This window comes from Strix aluco, chromosome 20 (genome assembly GCF_031877795.1).
Source record: "Strix aluco isolate bStrAlu1 chromosome 20, bStrAlu1.hap1, whole genome shotgun sequence".
Classification (NCBI taxonomy): Eukaryota; Metazoa; Chordata; class Aves; order Strigiformes; family Strigidae; genus Strix; species Strix aluco.
Window position 1 is genome coordinate 13,662,364 of NC_133950.1, and position 23,590 is coordinate 13,685,953.

The window sequence follows — 23,590 nt, forward strand, 5'->3', positions numbered from 1 at the left end:
GGCATCGCCCTTCTGCGGGGACAGGCAGCGTGTCACTGAGGGTGACAGCCAGCACAAGGTGCATGGTGGCTCTCGGTGGCCGGAGGAGCCACTGGCACAAGCCAGCCCAGCGCTGGCCCATGGTCAGCCTCCAGGTCGGGGGGAGCAGGAAGCAGCACCGACGGCCAGCGTAACGCCCGACATTGCGGCACTCACCTGCGCTCTGATGTCGTGGGGCTGCAGTGGGGGAAAAAGAAGGAAAAATCAAGTGTCAGCCCAGCAAATGGGCAGCCCTGCTGCGCCACATCCCCCCCGCGCCCCGGGGACTCGGTGCCAGGCAGCACTGCAGAGCTGTGCCAAAAAAATCCCCCCGCCCGCTGGTATAGGCACTGGCCCAGCTTGCCCAGGACACCGTAATGCAGATGCGGGGCCACTAACGAAGCCAAGACAGAGCTTCCCCTCCCCTCGATCCTCCCCAGCACTGCCAAGACCAGGTCTGAGGGGCCTCATGGACCTGGCCAGCCCCTTGGACCACCAGCAGCCCCTTTCTGGCACAGGGCGTTGTCGTGTCCCTACCTCCGAGGTTGCGAACATGTGTGACTCCGTCCTGTAAATCCCGATGGGGATCTCCGCGCTGGAGGAGCAGAGCTTCTGGAAGAGCCGACCGTACGTCCGGATCCACAGGTCATCTTCAGTGATCTTCATCTGAGCAATGGAGGACAAACATCAACCGCCTTGAGTCACCCCGGCTCATCCATCAATCCCAAAAGCAAGCTGGACTCCACAAAAAGACCAGGGGCAATTTCTGACCTCAGCCTTCAGAACGGGGACTTTGGCCCTTGGCAGCTTTGGGGATTTTGGGCTCTTGGCAGTGCTGAGGTTCCCCGCACACGATGGAGGGGAGCAACGACCTGGCAATGTTGCCTCCCCACCCCAATTCCCCAGAAGAGGGGAACCCTCCACCCTCATCCGCAGGCTGACAGATCCCGCCAGATCCTCGATGACTTGGCCCGATGGTTTCAACCCAGAAGGACTTGGCACCTACCGCACAGAGGTAGCCGGAGCCCGGCGTGGTGTCGAGGCCCAGCAGCAACCGAGTGATGGTGATCATGTAGTCCTTCACGAACGACTGAGGGGAGACATTTGGGCAGGAAGCCGGAGAAAAGGTTTGCTCAGTTATTCACTGGGAGATGCAAAGGGGTGGCCACAGCTGCAGGGGTGTGTTACCCAGAGCCTGTCGGGCTCTCACCTGGTAGAGCAGCGTGTCCAGCATGCTGATGCTGAAGACCCTCCCAGCCGCGAACGGCAGCCGGAACATGAAGGCCAGGTTGGAGCCGTTCTCTCGCTCTTTCTGGAAAAGGAAGGGGAGATGTGAGCACCCACAAGCAAACACCATTGGCAGGGGCTTGTTCACGTCCTTCCAGGGCATTTAGCAAAGCAAAACCACACAGTTTCCCCTGCGCACAGGTCACACAGAAACTAGAAGACTCGTGAATACGGGAGGACACCAGTGTAGCATTTCTGGTGGGTGTGCTGGGAGGGAGCCAGGGCAGCACCCTTACACTGGGTGAAAGAGGGATTTTTTCTCCATGGAAATGTGTGAGACATGGCTGGAGTTTTTTGACATGGACTGGATGTGGCCCTTTCACATCCCTCAGTGGTTCAGGGGTATTTTCTCCCTTGTCAGAGGATCTTTCTCAGCACAGCAACTCCACTGCCCCCCTTACTGCAGTCACAGCATTAAACCCGATGCAGAGGCCCAACGCAGTAGTAGGCAAAGCAGCACAAACTCCAGCCACCGAATAAATACATAAATACATAGAAGGAGGCAGCTAGTCCAAAGATCAACTGCCCACTTATGTGTTTGTTGCAGGTTATCTCGGGGAGATGCACACTAACTATGGCAGCTGCCGCATGCAGAAGAACACCGGACCTTGAGGAGCTCTCGGTGTTGACTTCCCAGGCCCCGCATGTGGGGAGAGACCTTTTCTTACCTTTTCTAGCTTAGAAAGGGCAAGAGAGTAACTGTCCTTTGCTCTGAACTGCATGAACCTCATGTTGGAGGGGTGGGTCAGCTCTGTGATAATGCTGAGGCTGGGGAAGAGCCTGCAATGGAAAAAGACCTGTTGTCCTGCAGCTCACTCGGACCCTGAGGAAGACCAAAACCATCCCCGTGCCTGTCTGAGGTCCAAAATAGCTGATTAGATGCTGTTTCCTAGAGCAAGCTCAGCCACAGAGGTATCCCACTGCCCGTAGCCACCACCCCAGCCACCGGCACCCTTCCCGGTGCTGCCTCCAGCAGAGGTAAGAGGCTGTGACAGAGCCGGGGCAGCGGTCACCCCTCACCTGAACATGGTCTGGACATTGACAATCGTCTTTGCATCAGCCATGTAGTCCTCCTCGGCGCTCATCGTGCTCTCCTTGTCCACAACCACCAGGTTGTCAGCGTAGATGATGCCACACTGCAGCAAGCTGTCCAGGCTGGGCAGTTCCCAAAGAGAAGAGCGCAGGGTCAGCCCTTGGAAACGACACAGGGAAGCAGCACGCTGCGACCCGCAGCGCTACAGCAAGGCTACGCTGCTCCCAACCACCAGCTCTTCACCTGCTCCCATCTACCGGGAGGGGTTGGTCAACCCGAGAAGCCAAGTGTGGGCTCAGCTCTACGGTACCAACCCTGGGGCTTCTGATGGGATGACTCAAAAGTCTGGGCTGGGGTAAATGCAACACATTTAGGCGGCACCATAAGTAACAACAGCCACATATGGAAACACCTACTTGTCGATCGTACCCTCCATGTAGTAAACCATGGGGAAACAACAGATGGCTTCCAGAAAGTGGTGCTCGGGCCTGGAGGAAGAGCAACAGGGAGCAACGTGGTTCAGCAAGTCCATGGAGCAAAGATAAACACAAAACCCACCCAGGAGTCCCCAGGACCAACATTAGCTGAGGGAGCTGACAGTGGCACTGCCATTCCCCCACGCTCCCATCCCCACAGACTGAGATGCCTGTGAAAACACAAGGGAGGGCTCAGCATGATGGAAAACATCCGCAGAAAAGTACTTGCTTGTTGTCCAGCAGCAACACAATCGGGTTCAACTCTTTGCGGGACCGATAGTACGCACGAAGGGGGACAATGAAGTTATACAGTCCGTTCCCAGCTGTCTCAGCCGAAACGATAATCAGTTTGTTCTTAAACCCGTAGGCTTTGGCATCTTCAAAGCTGTTGTGCTTGCAGCCCTGTGCGGTGGAAGGCAGCACAGGGACTCAGCATGCGGCTCTCGGCCGCCCACCCACCATGCATGGAGCCATCCCGCTCCTGGGGGGGCTGCAGCCCCCAGGCAGCCACACGCACCCCCATCGTACCTTGTCCAGCCTCAGGCAGCAGAATGGGGCTTTCTCGGGTAAAAGGTGGCAGAGAGTCGGGGAGCTCCCGATGTAGGGGGAGTTTGGTGGGTAGCCTTTCACATACCTGCAGCAGAGAGAACATCCAGCAGGTGAGGACACGGGGAGAGCTTTCCACATATACAACGCTGGGAAAAACATTTAATAGCAGCAGCACGGGATTCAAGCACTTCACTGGCAAATGCCTTGCAAAGCTCTCCTGCAGCAGCTGGAAATTTTCCAAAATATACATATTTAGGAATAATTTTTGCTCTGCAAAGGGTCATGAGACTGTAAATATGCAGTGTTCCCAGCATGGGTGGAGAAGGCAGCAGACAGGACCATTGAGCACAGCTGAAGGGAGACAGGGCAGAGAGCTCCAGGAGAGGAGGGCAATGCTGAGCCGTATGAAAAAGCAAGAAAAACCTCACAGTTCATTTTTAGACTTTGTTTTGGTGAACAGATATTTTAAAAAATCACCATTAGTATTTCTGATGGAAGCAGAAATTTTCATTTAAAGAGCACCTAAAGGTGGACATGAATTAAAAGCCGATTTGTGAGAATTTGCAGATACTCGGTAAACTCCCCACATCGCTGTGACAGCATCCAAACAGGTAATCAGTAAAGCAAGTACTTATCTGGCTGTCATAAACTAAAACCAGCTTTAAAGCTGGAGAAAATATTTATTTTGCATTATTTATTTATGTGCGATGGAGAACGGGATCCTCTTTCATCGGTGAGTGAAGGGAGGCGAGAGGACTGATGGAACGAGCTGCCTTGGTGCAACTTTGCTGATACCCAGAGGAGACCTCCCCAGATTAGCCCAAAAGGCTTGAGGCCAAGCGGTGATGGCCCGTGGTACAGATGCTCACGTGTTCATGCAAAAGCCAAGAGGGGCTGAGCCTGAGCATCCCTCAGGCACCACTGCACACCCGCCATTTCCAACGGTCCCTGTCTCGCCGAAACGAGGCAGCAACTCACTCCACAACCGCCGACCCCTCCTCGTCCGACTGTGTCATCTCGTCCTCCGACTGGTCGCTGAGCAGGTCGCAGGGCAGCAGGGACGAGGTGTCGGCCAGCTCGAGGACGGGCGCGATGCTGGGCCGGCGGTTGCCGGAGCCGTTCTCCGCCGGCAGCGCCAGCTTGCTGCTGTTAGCGGGGCGGCACTCTGTGTTTTGCAGGTCCATGGCTACTGTACCTGGACACGGCGGGGAAGGAAGCACAGCAAACATGCTATAAGGAGGTGAAGAGAGCTGCATCGGCAAACGTCGCGCCCTTGAGCCTTGCGTGGGGATGAGGTGGAGCACGCGGGGCCGTGCGTCGTGCCCGTTCAATACAACCCAGATGAAGCCAAACTATCAATGGGCAAAGCACCCAGCAGCGACCTCCACACCCTGTCCTCCAGCAGCTTCCCAAAATCAAACCTATTTACGAAGATTTGACCAGGGCCACCAAGTCACCATCAGAAACCCCCACCGAGGCTCTTGTCCGGGTCTTGGCTGGTTATTTTTAGATGGTCAGGAACAGGGGGGGTTTTCCCAGTAAGCAAAGCCCAGGCGCTGCGCTCGCCAGGCACTCGCGCCCTTTCTCTCCCTCTCGTTTGTCTTTGCCAAAGGTCCCTCTGCGAACGAGCCACATAACGAGAACACTGACGAACGCTGTTCAGCAAAGTGCTTTGTGGCTTGCTGGGGTATAATCTATGCAAATTGCTGTTCATGAGTACAAACGCATAAATTATTTGCCTGAAATACAACCCGCTCATGTAGCGCAGCTGCCCCAAAACTTGCTCTCCCCAGATACAAGCTGGCAGTAATGATTCATGGTATTTTTTTATTTGTGAAAATGCACCACTCGCTGCAGACCAAGCTATGCTCTTCGTCCGGTTGTGACTCATAAACATGATTTAGGATGTGGCCGATGGCATTTACTCTTCCAGACAGGGCTTGGGACATTTATACAAATACCATTAATGATAATGGACATCACGATCTTTAATAATGATATTTGAGCTTGCTGAGAGCACCCAGGGTGCAAGGAGCAGTGTGTATTTTACTGGTGAGGTGACCAGGACAGGGGACAGACAGGGATTTTCAGTGGCTTCAACAAAACCCAGGTGCAGGGGCATGGCAAGGAGCAAAATTTAAAAAATTTTTTAAAAAAGCGCAAAAATTTAAAAAAGCTAAATAAAACCAAACCTGGGGAAGGGAAGGAAATGAAACAAAACCTGGAGAAGGAGATGGGGTGGGGAGCTCCCGGGGAGCCCTGCTGCCCTGCCGAGGCCCCCCCAACTCACCCATGCTGGCGATGATGCTGTGCACAGGCAGGCGGGATGGGCCGTCGTAGGTGCCTCTCCCCGCAAAGCCCTTCTTCTTCTGCTTCTCCTCCTGCTTGAAAATGAAAGCGGAGTTCTCCTCTTTGGTGATGTTGATGTAAAAGCAGGTGTCAGATGCTGCCATGATGTGCCGCGGGCCCGGGTTCAGCAGGATGCTCTTGTTCTCCTCCCTTCGGATGCCGATCAGGCAGACGCCATACCTGTGCCGGGAGCACGATGTGGACATTCACAGCTGGAAAAAAGCCCCTCTGGGGCTTTGTCCCTGCACAAAGGACCACACAGGACCCTTCCAGCCCCAGCCCCGACCCCCCAGGGATGCAGATTGGCAGATATGCCCTGCCCACCCCTGCCTGTCACTCCCCTGCCCTCACTTCTTGTGCGCGTGGAAGGCGGCGTAGGTGAAGCTCTTCCCCTCATACTCCATGAAGAACTTGCTGTCGCCCATCCGGATGTGGTAGACCTCGTTGCCCGAGCAGCGCCCGTACATCCGCTGCCACTGCTCCGGGGACTCCTGGCCCTCCCTGCAATGACAGGAGCAGTGTGCTGGGACAGACCCACCTGGTGCTGGGATGGACCCACTGGTGCCAGGATGGGACCCTGCCGGTGCCAGGATGGACCCCCTTGGTGCTGGGATGGGACCCCTCCATGGTGCCAGGATGGGACACCCCAGTTCTGGCACAGACCCCAGCACATGAGGCAGTTCCTGAGGCAGAGCCACATGGTGGGAGTGCTAATAAGTGCTGAAACTGCCATTTAGACCAACGGCGGCGAGATTACAGTGACGCATCTCCACGAGCTGTCGGCATTTGCAGGCTGAGGATGAGCTCATTTTCATTTCTGATTTTAAATGCCTTTTTATTTAACGAGGGCTCCCAGGGGGGTGTAGAGGCAGGGTTCAGAGCCCGTGTTGGCAAACAGGTCTGAGCATGGGGTGAGAGTCATCTGGCAATGATGTTTCATAACTCTTTTGATGGCAGTTTACCCAAAATTCAGACATTTGTGACTGGCCAAGGAGCGTGAACCCACACCATCACTGTACTGGGCTGGCAAAGCTGCTTCCAGCTGTCTGGGTTTGCACGGGTTGTGAATTAACCTTCCTGCCCACGGGACCAGGCCAGTATAAAGAAGATATTTTTATTCCCAGTCTCTGCCATCCTTCCATGCTCAGACTGGGGCAGTGGAGGCCGGGCAAGGGCAGGCAGGGGCAGGCAGGGTGGCATGCAGGCAGCACTCACTGGCCTCGAGAGGTGTGCACCAGCAGTGTGATGAGGGTGGAGGTGGCAGGGCAGACGCAGTTCAGCGCCAGCATGGCGTATTTGCACTCCTCTTCACAGACAACATGATCTGAAAGGCAGAGGGGACTGTCACAGTGGGGACGGGGACAGATGGGTTCCTCAGCCAGTGGTGCCCAGGGATGCAGTAATTTTTGGGTGGCGTTGGGGGCTTCCTCCTCCTGCCAGTCTGGGAGGGCTTTCAGATGATCAGCAGCCCATGGGGAACACCACAACTGGCATTAATGTAGGCAGGAAAACTGGGATGCAGGCTGGAAAGCAGCCAGGTGGAGACCAGCCCACTGAGGCCACCACTGCCATGTCCGTGGGGACGCACACACAGGCACACGTGGGACCTGTGTGCGATGGGGAGGAGTCTCAGCACCAGGTCACAGACTCCTCTAAGATGGAAACACCACTGGAAACATCCATGATGGCAGGTAAGATAGTCCAGACCAGCAAAGCGAGCAGTGCTGCCCGCTGCTGCGCAGCCCCTCCAACTCACCGGCAAACTTGACGTGAAACTTGTTTTCAGGCTTTAGGATCTGAACATAGAGAGGACAGTTTGGAGCAAAATCTTTCACAGCCCAGGCTCTCAGAATGGTCTGGTGGTCCTGGCGGAGGAGAAGAACAAGAGCTACTTGTCTGACGGATTAATTTCCCAAACACCCAGGATGAACTGCAAAGCACCCAGCCACTGTGGAGATGTATGGCAAGGGCTCCTCCAGCACCCACGGCTAACGGGGGATAACCTCCCTCCCCTGCTCCCCAAAACCCAGCACTGATGGGCAACTGGGACAGCAGAGGGAAGGTGGCACACAGGGGCTGTCCCCATGCCACCTCTGTTTCTCTGTGGTCACTGCCTGCCCACAGGGACCCTTCGGCAGCTTTGTTCCAAGCAGAAGTGCCAAGTGCCAAAGGAGGGAAGGGCCAGACAGTGCCTCAGTAGCAGGGAGGGAGCCTGGCACCCCTCCAGTGGGGCCACATGGGCTCAGGATGGCACGGGCAGACAGAGTCACCGCCACAGCACGGGCAGCATCCCTGGCACCAGCCGGCAGCGAGAGCTGTCACTGCTGCCACCTCCTCCCTCTCCTGTGGCTCCACAACTAAGATCTTCCCAGCAAAGTCCCTGCCAAGGCTGGGGTAAGATTGCATTAGGCGAGGAGGTTTTGGGATGAGCTGCCCCAGGGCACACGGGGTGCACAGCCTGTGTGGGCACCCAGGGGACAGAGCTCAGCACTCGAACCCCACGCTCTTGCCCCAGCTGCCTCCCAGCGCGCTCCTGTGCTGTGCAGAGGCAAGATGCAGAGATCACCCGGTCCCTTCTGGCCTGAGAAATTAATCTTCTCCAACTGTGCCATGCCCCAGGCCTGGCTTACCGCCGCGGTGCGGTCCACCTCGTTCCGGCTGCTGAGAATGAAGCAGGCTTCTCCGTTGTCCATCCTACAAACAGAGAGCAATGACCCCATGAATTGCATGGGCTAGTAAAGCTGGGCATCTGCCCATACCAGATGGGCACTGCCCACCCCCTCCGAGACCCCAGCAGAGGCATGTAGGGATGCCCATCGCCATGCATCTGGGCTGACATCACTGGGGACCCCCCTCCGCGGCTCCAAGGCCCACAGGCAGCTCCGCAGCACGGCAGGAACGTGAACGTGCAGCGTGTCCCTTTGCTCACTTGGCTCTCATGAGGTCCTGATCCTTCAGCGCAGAGCCCTGGAGGTAAATCACTCGCTGCGACCACAGAGGGATCTGCAGGACCCGCCGCACCTGGATGTCCATCTCTGTTGGGCAAAGTATCACCACGTAGTAATCCTGCAAGAGAGAGGCTCACGTGGGTCGGCAGGCTGGTGGTCCCGCGCACGCCTGCCGCAGCGAGCCGGGACACGGGGGTTTGCTGACTGAGCAAACAGCTCCTCTGGGGCTTCTGATATTTACTCCTGGTGTGTGACACCCCCTGCCCTTGCGCCAGGGTCCTGCAAGGGTCTTGGGAAACAATACCTTCTCCACCCTGTTCTGCATAATAAAACCAATGCAGGCACGCTGACTAAGGAACTAGGAAAGAGCTGCACGCCCACAGCAAAGTGGAGCCTCTTGCAGTTACAGCGATGAGCAGGATTTTAAAGCTGGAATGTATGGAGTCAGGGCTGGGCGATGGTAATGAAGCGCATGTGAGTGTTGGAATGAAATGCAAATCTGAAACACGTCTGTGATGCTCTCATCTTGGGGAGCAGGAAAGGCACAGTCATTTGCAAGAAAATCACTCATTATGTGGGGATACTCCAGTAAGAGCTGGGTGAATCCCACCGAGGTTTAGCAATTACAGGTTCTGTTTCTGTCTGAGATTCTTCATTCAGCAAAGACATCCTTACATTTAGGAAAGTCCCTCTGGTCCCTCTCCATGTGCTTACCCAGTGCTCTAACAGACCTGGCTGGAAAATGGAGTGGATCAGGCAGAGAGAGCCCCACCACTGAGATGGCAAAGCGAGGTGGCCCTTAGGGTACCACGTGTCACCTCTCCTTGGCCAGTGCAGCACGTGCTTCCCGGTGCTGGCCGGGATGGGTTTTACCTTATTCTTTGCTCCATCCACTGAGGCTGGGCAGGGCACTCGCCACCAGGCTGTGCCCAGCGTGGATGCAAGCCCAGCAAGGGCAAGCGCTGAGCGAGCACACGAGAACACGCCTGGTCCTCACCTGCAGACGCGGGTGGGCGTAAAACTCGTTGAGGAAGTCCATGAGGAGATCGATCTTGAGGGAGCTGACACAAAGGACGACGTGTTTCTCTGTCTGGGCACGGTGACGGCTGTAATTGCCTCCCGACTTCTGCCGCTCCATCCACAGGTAGACGAGCTCCTCAAACTGCAAACAAAGGCAGAGAGCTGATGTCCCCAGCAGCAGGGCTGCCTGGGTGCAGGCTCTGCATCCCTCCCCATCCTTGGCTGTGCAGGTCTAACCTGGAGCGGCAGCACAACCAGGGCAACGCAAATCATTATCACGACGAGGAGCTGGGAAGGCCAGATCTTTGGTGTCACGTCTCCATAGCCCACAGTGGAAAAGGTGACGATGCAGAAATAGAAGGACTTGAAGAGGGAGAGCTTCTCACCTGCTCTTTCTAAATGCTGGATGCCACAGGTCCTGAAGGGAGAAAGCACACATCACAGAGAGTGTTTCCCCACCGCAGAGACACACAGTGCCCAGAGCTGAAGTCTATGAATCCTAGAAGGTGATTTACACCCATGTCCATGGAGGAAATCTGTCTGTAATACACTGTCAGCATCAGCAGTGGGTTTATGTCACCAACAAAAATTCAGCTGATGGTGCTTACAGATGAAGGACAGTTTGATGTGGTTGCTCACCAAAGCAGCCAGGGTAGGTCTAGGTCCTGGGTGATGGGTTACGATAAGCCCATATCATGGAGAGCTTGTTGAACATCACCCAAGGGCTGCCCTTGCATTGCCAAAAAACAAAATGTGGAAGCAAGCAGCTCTCTCAGCAAGGCTCTGGAGGGACTCAGCCCGCGGGAAGGGCTCTTGGTTACAGAGGGGATGTGTTCCAGCAGGCAGGAGGCAGATCCCACCGACCACTCCCGGCCCTGTGTCGCTGCCCTCGCAAAGCCGTGCCACAGAGCCGTCTTGCTCCCCGCGGGTAGGCATGCAGCATAAGTCCACAAACCTGCAATTTCAAAGTCATCTTGCTAAAAACAAGTGTCACCTAAATCATCCTGAACCTGAATTGTAGCCCTACCACATCCGCCAAGAAACACGTCCACAGCCTCAGCGGGCAGGAGGTGCCATGGGCGCTGATGAGCTCAAAACTGCATTAGTCATTCGCATCAGAGGATGGTCTTTATTGCCAAAGACTCATGAGCCTAAAAGCTTCATTTCCTGTCCATTCAGCAACTTAATGGCATTATATGCTTCAAATCCAGACCAAGGGAGCCAGAGGAAGATTCAAGAAGCCCAATTCAAAGCTAAGTACCCAGCGATGAGAACTGACTCCTCTATAAGGAGATGGCCTTGTTGTTGGCAATGCACAGGGTAAAGGGCCCAGTTAATTAGCAGGAGCCCCAGCGGCCTATTACACAAACGAGCCCAGCAGCCGTGGTAACTTGGTGGGGAGAAGAGCGCGGTCAGAGCCAGCGAGTGCAATGTGTCCTGGTGAATGAGCCAGTGTCCCCACAGGAGGCTGCTGTCCCGGCCCCTGACCCTGCAGCACTCACAGCCCTGCTCTGACTCGTGTGTCTGCATCACCCATCTCCAACAACACACTTATCCTCACACATGCCCGTTAACAAGTTTCTGTTAAAATCATATAATTAGGGAGGAGTGTTCTGTGCACTGGGGAATGAAGCAAGGCAGGGAGGAGCCTGGCGCGGGGGGCTGGTGGTGCTGGGAGTCCTCCCAAAGCTTCAGCAGATGTGGCTGTGCCCAAGTCAAAGCCCATGGACAGGAGGGGAAACCTGGGGCACACTCCTCGCCATGGCTCCCCCAGGTCCAAAACTCAGCCTGAGGATCTGGGACTTATCCCATTAGCAAAGGATGGATGCCAGAGACTTGGGAGGTCAATCCAGTCAGCAGCCCTGTACAGTTATGCTTTCCTCAGTGTGCACAAACCTCTAAAAACTCAGGCTAGAAGACACTACCTGAAGGCAGAAGCTCCTCTGGCTCCCCAAATCACCACGTTATGTCCTGGCAATGCCACCCCACCACAGCTGGGAAGGTCCCACCCCACCTCCCTCCCCTGTAAGCCCTGCAAGAGCCTGGCTCCGCCAGTCACCCCTGGGACGTGCAAAGTTAGTTTCCCTGGACAAAGAAGGTGGTTGAGTGCAACGAACAGCAACACTCACCCCGTGAAAACAAGACACAGGAGGGTGCAGATCAGAATGAGCACCTGGTTAAACATCGCAGACTGGGTCCTCTGTATGGCACGGTGCAGGTCGTTCTGGGAAGAGAGGACAGGGCTCTCACCACCTCGGAGAGGCGGAGGGTAATGTACTCCTCCAAGTACTAACTGCTGTCTTGCTGGCTCCAGCAATGCCCCCCACATGAAGGTCAGGCCAGAATTTGGCCCTTGAAAAGAGATGTGCATTTCTGTGAGCAGGTCTGGGCTCTGCTGCCAGGAGAGACAGCTCGAGTGGGAACAGCTGGAATACCTCATCCTGCTCTAATGCCATACCCCGGGGACAGCCGGAGGATGGCCCTGTCAATATGCAGCCAACAGACTCAGCGTGGCTCAGACACTGAAGATCCACAGCCCAGCATCGCCAGCTGGCAAAGCCTCACCTCCCACCAACGCCAGCATGGCAGCACACACCGAGCACCACAAACCTGCCCGAGGGCCGGCGGCAGGCGAGGGGCCCCCTCCCAGCCACGCCACCCTCAGCATCCCCAGGGCAGAGGGACCCAGGACGAAAGGGGTGGGATGCAGCCGGTCACTCACAATCATGTTCTCCAGGGCGTACTTGGCGAGCCAGCAGTTCAGAAACACGGGAATGAACAAATTCCGCAAAGGAGGCCAGAATATCTACAAAACCAAGAGTTACTCGCAGAAAAACCCATGTTCTTTATCAAAAAAAGCTATAAACAGCCAACTCGAGCCCTGTTGGGAAGGATCCATCCCCAGACTAAGCACTGGCCTCTGCAGAGGCTGCCACCGAAAGCAGCCCCGCTCCCCTGGCTGCAGCAGAGCAGCTGAAAATGGAGGACGGCTTTTGGGATAACACTCCAGAGAAAGACATTATATTGAAAAATATTGAAGCAAAAATTTCCTGCCAGCTTTAAATACTACTTGGCCAGACATCTGTTTTTCTTTATTTCACCACCAAAACTACAGTACTTATTAAACTTAAAGCTGTTGTAAAATTTCACCAGGAAACACTCACCGTGATAATAAATGGCACCGTGTTGATCATCTCAAGGATGAACGAAATGCGAAAAATCTGTTCCCAGATGTTTCCCTGAGGAATTAAAAACAAAGAATAATTAAACAACCTTAAAAATATGCCAATTTGTAATTAAAAATCTCTCACTCTGCCACAGATCCTGCTAGATGGGGGAAGTATGCCAGAGCAGCCAGAGAGATGCTCCAGTTTGCCTGCGGGAGAGAGATTCAGTGCTGGTGCCAGGCACACTGGAGCCAGTAAAACCTTCCCAAACTGTTCAGTCCATTCTGCAGCCACGATATCCGTCTGTCTCTCTGTCCATCACTGCTGCTCCGTCACAAAGCCGGGGGACAATAAGGCTTCATGCAAGGACAAAGAATGAGAGTGACTGATACAGATCGCTGGCACGCAAACCAGGCGGTGACACAGGGTCTGAGGCTCTTCTGCCAACTGGCCCAGGGACCCTGAGAAGGTGCCATTTGTTAAGGTCATTTTTCTTGGCCATTTTAAGGGGCTTTGGTCCAAAGGAGTCAGCTTGTGCCTCTCCCTGTCTGGCTTGGAGCAGCACCTGCTACCTCCGGAGGCAGCAGACCTTGACACTAGCAGGAGTCACGGCGTTGAGCTCAGCTCCCAATCCTCAAGCTTAGGAAACTCGGCGTGTGTCAATCTGGCCCCCCATAAAAACAGTGAGCCTTTGTAAAAGAGGTCTGAATTTAAAGGAAAGTGGAAAAAGGAGAGATCCCCCAGCTCTGCTCTGCACAACACTTATCCGGCAGCCCAAGGAGGAGTGAGAAAGGAAAACAGCTGCAGCCAGCTGGGACATCACTGAGACAAACGTCCTCTCAGGATGCTTCAGGCTCCAGACAGCTCGAAGAAGGAGAAGTGAATTCACGCTGGGGGGTCAGACCCAGGCTGAGCATCACTGTCCACCGCCCGCCCCAGGGCTCTTACCTTGTAGCTGAGATAGATGAGCAGCATGGTCTCCAGAAAGCTGATTAAAGCGATGCTGACCTGCAGAGACAGGCAAAGGCTGCTGAGGGCTCGTTCGATGCATCGTCAGTCGATCAGAGCTCTGCCAAGCCCTCCCTTGGCCTGGGCGATGAGGAGCCCGCGGGTATCGCAGATGAAGGACTGTTTGTTTGCTTTCCCTGCACCCGCTGGGGTTAGAGGTGCGAGTGTCTGCCACACACCAGCAACAGGCGTGCAGGCAGCCCCGCGAGGAGCCAGCGAGCGCTCGACCCTCCTGTGATTCCCCTGGCCTCAAAATAGCCCGTTACTGGTACAGCTGCACCATGGGGAGGAGCTGAGCCAGCCTCAAGATTTCATCTTCCTACAGCTTGTCTGCCCCTCTCAGCCCCTGGGATTTTCACCCAGGGCCATGTGGCTGCTCCCAGCAGAAGCCCCAGCTCATTTTCTGCTCACCCAAGACACCCCGTTGCCCCTCACTGTTGCAGGCAGAGGATGCCCGGAGACACGCTGGCGGCAGAGCTCAAACCCCAGCTCCAACTCCTGCTCTGCTCTTGCACAACCATGCCCGAGGGCTGGGCACTCACCTGCACAGCCCACAGTGGCATTTTCCTATCCACCCAGAAGATGTGTGACCTGCAAAGAAAATTTAAAATGGATCTAAACTGTAGCCTAACTAGCAGTGCCTTTACCCCCCACCGGCTGCAAATCTGAGGCCACCACTGATGCAGGATCCAGCACAGGACTGGTACTGGTGTTTCTTACTGGACAAGCAGCCTCTGCTCTGAGGATAAGACATTCCCAAGGTGCAGCCCCAGCACTTGTCAATTGATTTGATCCTGGGAGAGTCCCTCAAACAACCCCATGACCAAGAAATGGCCACAGGCAGCTGCCAGCACCAGCCACATCCATCCCATGTCCCAGCAGAGCCAGATCCCAGCACTGGAGCAACTCTTGACTCACCAGTTTATCTTCGTGGACTGGTTGAATGCTGTGTAATTCTGCTTTTCGCATTCCCAGCTAGAAGGAGAGAAAGACAAAGCAGGGGAAAGCAGTCAGGAAGGAAAAGGAGTGCTGATGTTGACTCCCCGGGCTCAGGGGGTGCCCTCGCCGCTGTGTCCTGATGTTGGGGGATGCCCCCAAACACTCCCACAGATCCAAACGCACACTGGCACCTAAAATTGGGGCTTTCCACAGGAGCCTGTCTCACCCAGGCAGTTTTTAACATCTTATTACAGGAGAATAAGACCCATCAGGTACTTCAGCTCGTACCAGAGATGCTGCAAAATGCTGATACTCGCCAGGCACAAGGTTCCCTGGGCACAGTGCTCAAACACAGGGCTGCAGCTGGGAATTGCCAGGTTACAATTAGCAAAAGCTGCTGAGCTGCAGCTTCGAGGACAAGGCTAGCTGTGCCCCGAGCAGCCTGACAGGCAGGCAGCACTGCCGCCAAGCTCTCCCCTTGCCTGGCTGCGAGGGATGCATTGATTTTGCCACACACCCTCAGAAAGGTGGATATCCCTGAACTGCAGCTGTGCTAAACCTTTCAAGGATGCGTGTCTGGGTCATGCATAATTCTTCCAGGTTTGAAACCACTTTTGGACTATGCAGATGTATTTAGTAGTCTGCAACCTTTACAAAGAGAAAATCAAATTGCTAATTCTCCTAGCTCTTGAAAAAAACACACTGCACTGTATGTGAGCTAAACAAAGCAAGGACATATTAAAAATAGGTTTATACTGAGACCCAGAGCAAATGTAATCATCTGTCACCTCAGGGATCTAAATGGCAAAACATATTCCCTTCCCAAATGCTTAAATGGGATTTAGCATAAGTGTCTTCAAGGGCATCAGGATTCAGAAAATACTTGCATGGCAATGCACTGAAATCATGAGCTCCTACCTGTGCCTGAAGGCCACGCTGCACCCCTGACCGTTAGAGCCAGACAGCATTTGGAAATGACCATGACTCTGAATTTTTCCACCACCTTTTCCCCGCGCGCCGTGCAGGGCCAGCGGACACCCACATGTCTGTCCACGGGGTTTGAGCAGGGAGCAAATCCCACCTGACCAGCAAGTTTTGTTGAACTACCAACTCAAACAGCGGGAGTGAGAAAAACCATCCGTGATGCATCTCCACACCCGCTGTGAGTGGCTGCCACCACATCCTCACTCCCCACGGCGCGGGGCGGGCAGGGAGCCCGGCACCGGCGGCACTCACCAGCCTATGCCCTCCTCGGGGTTGTCGAGCAGGACGCGGACGATGTACAGGAGGCAGGTGAGCAGCTTCAGTGAGAAGTTGAAGAGCCGGATCCTCAGGCCTGCAGCAGAGGGGAGCACGGCGTGGGCCAGGCAGCACACCCTGGGCACCCCACAGCACAGCCCCTTTAGTTTCCCATAAGCTTTATGGGACCCCACTGAGCCCCAGAGAAGCTGCAGGAGCCCCAGGGCAGCACACAAACATTGCTCACGCTTTACCTGGGGCTCTACCCAGTGTCAGGTATACAGGAGACTAATACAGAAATAAATAATGATGAGTCAGCTCCTTGCTGGCCCCAATAGATGTGAGAGACAAATGAGGAGCTGCTGGAGTGTATCCCCTCATTAGCAGGCATCCATTAAAAAGCATCAGACAGGCAGGGCCAGGGCTCAGCTCCGCTCACTCTGCTGCAAACAGCTTGCAGGAGGAGGGATGGCAAGCAGAAGCTGCTGCTTTATCCGCTCTCCCTCCCCAGCCAGTTCATCGGGTTATTACTCAAATTACAAGTGAGAAATTCATCACATTTTCATTAAAAACTTCCCCGTGGGCACCCTGTTGTGCTGCACTCCAGCTTTGTAACAAGACGACAGGATGCAGGGAGGAAAAGAAAATGTGAATTTATAAATTAACGAGCAGACTCCCTCCAGACAGCTAATGACATCGCGGGGAAAGAAAATAAAAACACCATTAGTCAAGTGAAGGCTAATTGGGATGGCTGAAGCAGGAGCAGATAACTCACAGCCACCCACCTCCCTGTGGGCGGGGGGACCATCGCCGGCTCCGTGATGGGGACATTTGCTCCCTGACCCCCCCGGGCAGCTCTCAACGCCCACCCTGCTCCTCGCCAATTTGTCCCAGCTGGTTCCCGTGCTGTGGCTGACCCCAGCGAGCAAAGCAGCAGGCAGCATCCCCTCCTCCCCCTCCAACTGCATCCCCCCAAACCAAGTTGGCCAACACCCAACAGAAAGGCCAACAGGCAGCAGCCCCCCCCGAGCTGGGGACACACAAGGAAAGAGCCACCAGCAGATGGCAATGGCTTCTCGTCCCACGAGGACAGAGCACGGCTCTCCCAGCTGGGGCAGGGTTTGGTTTCTCCCGGCAGACGCTCACTCCAAGTATAGAGCACTCACTCGATCGCTGGTTTTTGATGAAGAAGAGTTTCAGCCGCTCCTTGAAGGTGTTTTCATTGACGTAGAACTCGACCTGCACCCTGGGGGGGGGAAGTGCCCAGAGGAGGCCGTCAGTAGGGTGACAGGTCAGACCCGGAGCCCCCCAGGAGCCTCGTCCCCCCCATCCCAGCCAGGTGACCCCCCTGAGCAGCCCACAGCAGACCTCGGGCTCAGCCGTGGGCTCCCAGCTGCTCCCACAGTACCACATCGCTGGTACCACCAGCCGTGAGCACCAAGACGTGGTGCATCAACGACTACCAAAGCAGCAGATGTGACCCACGGGGCCAGGTCTCTTTGGGTTGAGGGCTTTGTTTTCATTCACATGCTGACATCGGACTTGCAGACTTCTCCTTTCCCGCACACTTTATGATGTTCTAAGCCTCTCAGAAAAGTGGTGGCCTTGGAGCAGTCTCCCCCATGGCTGCAGCAGAGCAGGAGCCAGCGAGGGCAACGTCCCTGGTACACCCATGCCCTGGCTCTGCCCGGGTAGGAGCAACATCCAGCACCAAAGATGTTAAAAACCAAATCTGGTCTAAAAGAAGAAAAATTCCCTTTGTTGCTAAGATACCACACTTGCCCATTCCAGAAAAACCCAGGAGCTGCTCAACCAAGTCCCAGCATCACTTGGCATTCGGAGCCACTGGTGGTTTGTCGCACGGGGACGAGGCACCGCGGCAGAGAGCTGCCGGCTGAGCCACTTCGACAAAACCACGAAGGGAGGAGCCGCAGGTGAAACTGAGAATGGCCCGTCCACCGCTGTGACCCCCACGGGCCCTTCTTCATCTGCAGCTGCCCCAGTCTCCATCACTGACCCCCCCCGCAGCCCGCCGGCCGGTCCCCACGTGCTGGGCAGGCATCCGTGACCATGCGGATGGGCGAAAGCATCACCAAGGCTGGAGGTTCCTCCCCAGCGGTGTCAGCGGGGTCTGGGATCAAGCACACCCAGACCAAGGGTGTGCAGGCAAAACCGGGCCCTGCTCAGCTCATCTGCCACCCACCTCTCCTATGACTTTATAAACGCCCGCAGCCCTTTGCAAACTCACTCATTCACATTAGGCAGGATTATAAATGACACTCCTGCCTGCAGCGCAGGCAAAAAGGGACTGTCTTCTGATGCCTCAGCTTTAGACTCTGAGCAAGACGAAGTCTGTTCATTACTGGTACAGTTGATAATGGAGTTAAGTGGAATGAATTAGCTGTTTCCCCTATTTAACTGTATCCAACAGGTCTCTTAAGTAAGTGCTACTATTATTACAATTTTTTTAACTGCTTGGAAGAGGTCATCAAGATCTCATTAATCAGGCATATTACCAAGCCAAGGCATAGACCAAGGTGAGCAAATTCACAGGGACAATCATTAAACCTTCCGCCCCGTTTTATGTCGCCCGTGCAACCCCTGTGTGCACGTGGTGCTGGCTCCAGTCGAGCGTGCTGCCTGGCACACGCCGCTGGATCGTGATTGATTGGAAAGCAGCTGCTACTTGCTCTGACAACAGAGGGATAAACAAATATTTACTGAGCATTAATGCCGAGCTGATTGGGCAGCAAATTGGGAAGGGTTTTATGAGACCCTCATTGCTCAGGAGTCCCTTGTCCTGGTACCCACCAGCACTCGCTGGCATTTCCTGACCGCTCGTGGGGAAACTACCCAGCATGTAAAAGGCATGGCACGCCCTCGAGAGCTCCTCGGGGCTTCTCGTAGACTCCCTTATCAGGTTGGAAAGTCAGATTTCTAATTTACAAGGCTCTTGTGTACAAAATGCAAATGCACAGAGAGAAACCCATCCCCTCAGACATGGTAGCCAGGATAAAATTTTATATGGGCTATCAAACTTTGCATGCTTCTGCCATAAGGCAGTAACTGCTCTCTGGCTTAACATCCCTCAGAGTGACGCAGTGGGAACCCATGGGCAGCTGCCTGGGCGACTGGCAGGGACCCGGTGACAGAGGTGACAGCGGTGACAATAACCAGCAGCCTCAGTGGGACAGTCACCGATCACTGCTAAGGCATTTGTGCTGGTTACAATGCCAAGGGGAAGGGTGCCCAGGTACAGCCGTCAGCGCTCGGCAAACCCATCAGCGGCGACGTGAGCACATCGCTCCTCACCGGGACAGCCCACAGCATCCAGAGACGAAAATGCTAAAACACAAACGCACCCAAGCTGGCAGTCGGAGGGTTTCACCAAGAACATACCTCACCCCAAACATCCCCAGCCGGCAGCAGTGGCGGGGACAGGAGCTGAGCCTCCATCTCCCCTGGAGCCCTGATGCTTGTGGGCACAAGAAGGGAGCGGGGAGGCAAGTGGGCAACCACGGACCCTGCTGCAGGGACGGCAAACACTGGGGAGCGAGCAGGAGGATTCACATGCGCTGGCTCAGACAGAACGATGCCTTCGGAGCAAGCAGCCATAAACACAGAGCTTCGTAAGCACAGCTTTCACATATGTTAAAATTAATTGTTTCCAAAGCCCAACTTCGCAAATAATTTATCTGTGTCAGGGCATAAATCAGCTGCCACTGCTCGCAACACTGCACACACAAGCTAATTGCTCCTTCTCCTTATTAAAAATGCCCAGGAAACACTAGGAACTGGCCTTCAGCTCTGTCGTGAGCGCTGGGCACCCCATTCATCAGAGTCCCTGAGGATTAAGCACATCGAGGAGAGGGAGACTTCAGGGAGCACGATTCCTCTCCCAGACATTCGCCTCCGTACCAAAGAAACAAACAGCAATATAAATCTCTGTCGCCAGACAGATGGTTTGCTGATCTATAGCGTTGCAGCCCACCTCGAGACTATGAATATAAACGCTGATGGATAAGAGAACGGAATGATTAGACGAGATCTAACTTTTTATGACAAAGTAGCCCGTGTATTCATCCGTCATAACGGCCTCAGGAACAAAAAACGCTTGGAAAGCAACGAAGCAGGTCTCAGCGGGGGGAAGGGGGTGTTTATCACTGCAAAGAGACAAAGGGATGAAAGTGTGTAGAAAGAACAGGTTCCTGTGCAGACAACCTGGCCACACTGCTAACTGGGCTGAGGCCCTGGAGCTGTACTGGGGGCCACAGCCCCACCGAGCCCCAACACCCCCCCGGGGTGACTGTCCCAGAGGGCTTCTGTCTGGCGGAGGAGGGAGGGCAGAGCACGGGCTCAGCGTGATGGGGACCAGGGTGCTGCCGCAGCCCGACAGCCCGCTCCAGCGCCGGCACCCGCTCTGCAGGCGCCAGGTTAAGCCAACACCCCAGAGCCGACCCACAGCTGAACAAGTGATGGCTCTTACCAGGCACCAGCAACCATCCAAAAGTATCAAAGCTCCTACACCATTTCCAGCTGAGCGAAGGAGATGGTATCACCAAAAACATACCCTTTAATTTCGTTGTCAAGAGGTTAACTTTAAATAAAATATCAAACTAAACTCCAACTGCATTACCACCCCAAAACACACACCCCGACAGGCTCTGCCTTCACAGCAGCTCAGCCAAGCTGGTGCGTTCAAGCTGCCCCCTCCCCGCGGCCATGGCCGGGTATCCTGATGGCTGAGCATCCCTCTCGTCCGCCAGGCATCGCTCCCGCCAGGCAGCGTGGTGCCAGCCCAGCCTGGGCAGCACCGAGGGGCACGGGCAGGGAGCAGGCAGCATGCCATCCCCCCCGCCTTGCCCCGGCTGAACCTCCCCGGGCCACGCAGATAATCATCACAGCACAAGTTTAGTTACAAGCCCTGTGCTTGGAAGTGTAATTACCACTATTATGCACTTCATAATGCCTGAGCAATTTCATTTTCTTTGCTCGGTTATTTATTGTACTTTATTAATCTAAGATTAGAGGCAATTTGTTCTAAGATGATGAACTCCTAAAAAAGACACAATAGTTTGTTCAGAAAAGTGCAGGATGCCAGACCAGGATGAGCACAGCCCAGCTCACCAGCATTAAAATAGACACCGAGGCGCACAGCCCTGGCTCCATACCTTCCCCAGAGAGCTGGGGACAAACACACTCCTCTTAAAGACAAGTAAACCACAAAACCCAGCAACTTACATGCGGTCCCACGCCAGGGCTCACCCGCACAGGCAGCGCAGGCCGGGACGGGGGGGACAGAGATGTACCCCAAGCTGTGCGTCTCCAGGAGACTTACATGGGCAGGCGGGCGCGGGCAGGTCCCCTCCGGTCCCCGCGGCGTGTGACAGCCGCCGGGCACGGCCTGAAAACTGAGACGGCTCCAAACTCCACCAGCCAGCCAAGGGAGTGAGCTGCCACCCCCTGCGCTGGGATGCTGCCCAAAGCCTTCCTGCTGCCCTGCTGCTTTCCAAAGAAGGACTTAGGAGCCCAGGGAGCTTTTGCTCTACTTTACAATAGAGACTTCTTGCCATGAGAAGCGTATCTTCAAATAAATACGGCTCTTGAAAGACAAGAAAAAAAATCTCAGCATCTCTCTGCAGCTCCAGTCCTCGCTCTCACACTCTGGCTGGGTGGGAAATGCCATTCTTGTTCCAGGAAATTTCTCAAGAAACTTCCCCCATCATGTAGTGGGATGCAAACGAGACTCTTCAGAGATCTGAGGGGGGGGAGAACCAAAACAAAACCAAAATCTCTGCAATCTGGTGGCTGCCAACACCCACTTCTGCCAAGACAGTGTAGTCCTAGATGAGACCCCACTTCATCCCCCTGCTCTGGCTGAGCCCAGAGGTTGGCTCTGCATCCTCCCTGCAAAACCACATGGGTCAAATACACGAGAAACGTGGCTGTGGCATACGAGAGCTGAAATCACACAAATGTGCTGGTGGCCCAGGTGGGCTCACTGGGGATGGGCTGGGGGTACCAGCTGCGGCCCCGGGCAGAGGAAGGTGAGGAGCACAGCTGGAAGAGCAGCTCTGCAACGCTGACGCTCTCAGCACCCTGCAGTGGATACTGTGCAAAGGGCAAGGTGCTGCTAAAGCCACCACAGCCGGGCTGCCACAGGTCCCCTGCTTGGCCACCAGCCCGGCACAGAGAGCAGCCGGTGCCAGCTGGGCCCCGCGGGGCATCAGGGGAAGCTGAGCGGAGGCCAAAGTCCTTCCCAAATAAACCACTGAACCAGCCAGCTTGAGGCTCAGATACCCACTGATGGGCAACCACATGAACTACCCAGGCTCATCTCCAGCAGTTGCCAGCCTTCCCGATTGCCTCCGGAGATGCTCTTTCCTTTTTTCCACTGTTTTCTTGATGGTAACAGGCACTTGGGTACAGAAGCTACAACGAGACGGATGACACCGAGCGAGCGTTGCGTACTGAACACCACCTCTGTGATCTACACGTCTGCCATCCTCCATCTATCCCAGGTGAGCAGAGGACAGGGGGCAGCTACAGCCCTCCCCACCAGCGCTCCCGGCTCGCCAAGCTGCTCCCAGCACACCGATTTGAGATGGAAAAGGGGAATAGCTGTATGGCTGCGTGTGTATAGAAAACCTGGGCGCCTGCCAAAGTAAGAAACAGGGAACAGGCTGCCCCCACGCTCAATAAGCAGTAATTGAACAATTACTCAAAGGAGGATGGTTGTGGGTTTCAACAAGGCTGTACCAGCTCGGCACTGGCGAGCGTGCAAGAAAACGGCTTCAAAACTGCGTGGGGCTGCACGGCTCGGGGGCGGCATCTCCTGCCGCAGCCCCGCCATCCCCTGCGTCCCCACCCCGTGCACCAGGCAGCCACTCAGGGACCAGCCCACAACAGGGGCTCTACGAAATCTGCACCGTGTCCCTCATCAGCCAGGAACATGCGTGGGTTCACCCCTCCTGCAGAGAAGCCGGGCAGGACTGATGCCATGCTGCCCGCCGGATGCGGCTGGACACCGAGTCACCCTCCCACAGAGCTGTGCCGCGGCCAGGAGCTTTCCTCCTTCAATATCTCAGCTTCTCCAGGGGATTATCAAACACCCCCAAACACTTCTCGCTGCAGCAGCTTCTCCAATAAACCACTTGCCTCTCGACACTTTGGGGGGCAGAGCCCCCTCCTTGCCAACACTGCCAACTCGCAGAGGGAAGGGGAGAGGGAAGACATGTCTCAGGACAAAGAGCTGGGACCAGGAGGGCAGCTTTCAGCACCTGGGAGGTACGTGAGAACACTTGGGAGACCAGGGGGAAAGTCTTCATGGTTCAAAAGGCCAAGTATTGCAAACAGGGGAAGTCTGCCCATTTTCTACAAATCGCTCTTGTCCCCCATCCCTTAGTAGGGACGATACTGAAGCCACTTCCTGCCTCATTCTGCAGAGTCCCAGACGATCCCCATGGATCGCGGCAGCACCCAGCCCCGAGGGGCTCAGCAGGTCTCACATCGGCCTCTCACAGGCACTATCGCAGCCACCGTGGCACCGTCACAGCC

At 55.1% G+C, this 23,590-nt stretch overlaps 1 protein-coding gene across 7 annotated transcripts in view; it reads right to left on the reverse strand.

Moving 5' to 3' along the window:
- The window catches only part of KCNT1 (potassium sodium-activated channel subfamily T member 1), an 89,879-nt gene that overhangs the window by 9,947 nt on the left and 56,342 nt on the right, over window positions 1–23,590 (reverse strand). For 6 of the 7 annotated variants that reach the window (XM_074846327.1, XM_074846329.1, XM_074846325.1 and 3 more), the window contains 26 exons: window positions 17,200–17,279; window positions 16,031–16,130; window positions 14,774–14,830; window positions 14,398–14,446; window positions 13,796–13,855; window positions 12,845–12,919; window positions 12,403–12,486; window positions 11,810–11,904; window positions 9,918–10,098; window positions 9,658–9,822; window positions 8,642–8,778; window positions 8,343–8,406; window positions 7,469–7,577; window positions 6,928–7,036; window positions 6,064–6,213; window positions 5,654–5,892; window positions 4,342–4,558; window positions 3,343–3,448; window positions 3,044–3,216; window positions 2,755–2,826; window positions 2,326–2,460; window positions 1,974–2,085; window positions 1,229–1,330; window positions 1,025–1,108; window positions 556–684; window positions 196–216 (listed from right to left, as the gene is read on the reverse strand). In XM_074846327.1, coding sequence (XP_074702428.1) covers window positions 196–216; window positions 556–684; window positions 1,025–1,108; window positions 1,229–1,330; window positions 1,974–2,085; window positions 2,326–2,460; window positions 2,755–2,826; window positions 3,044–3,216; window positions 3,343–3,448; window positions 4,342–4,558; window positions 5,654–5,892; window positions 6,064–6,213; window positions 6,928–7,036; window positions 7,469–7,577; window positions 8,343–8,406; window positions 8,642–8,778; window positions 9,658–9,822; window positions 9,918–10,098; window positions 11,810–11,904; window positions 12,403–12,486; window positions 12,845–12,919; window positions 13,796–13,855; window positions 14,398–14,446; window positions 14,774–14,830; window positions 16,031–16,130; window positions 17,200–17,279 — 2,905 coding nt within the window. The remainder of the gene's footprint in view (window positions 1–195; window positions 217–555; window positions 685–1,024; window positions 1,109–1,228; window positions 1,331–1,973; window positions 2,086–2,325; window positions 2,461–2,754; window positions 2,827–3,043; window positions 3,217–3,342; window positions 3,449–4,341; window positions 4,559–5,653; window positions 5,893–6,063; window positions 6,214–6,927; window positions 7,037–7,468; window positions 7,578–8,342; window positions 8,407–8,641; window positions 8,779–9,657; window positions 9,823–9,917; window positions 10,099–11,809; window positions 11,905–12,402; window positions 12,487–12,844; window positions 12,920–13,795; window positions 13,856–14,397; window positions 14,447–14,773; window positions 14,831–16,030; window positions 16,131–17,199; window positions 17,280–23,590) is intronic. The other variant, XM_074846328.1, reaches the window with a different exon arrangement.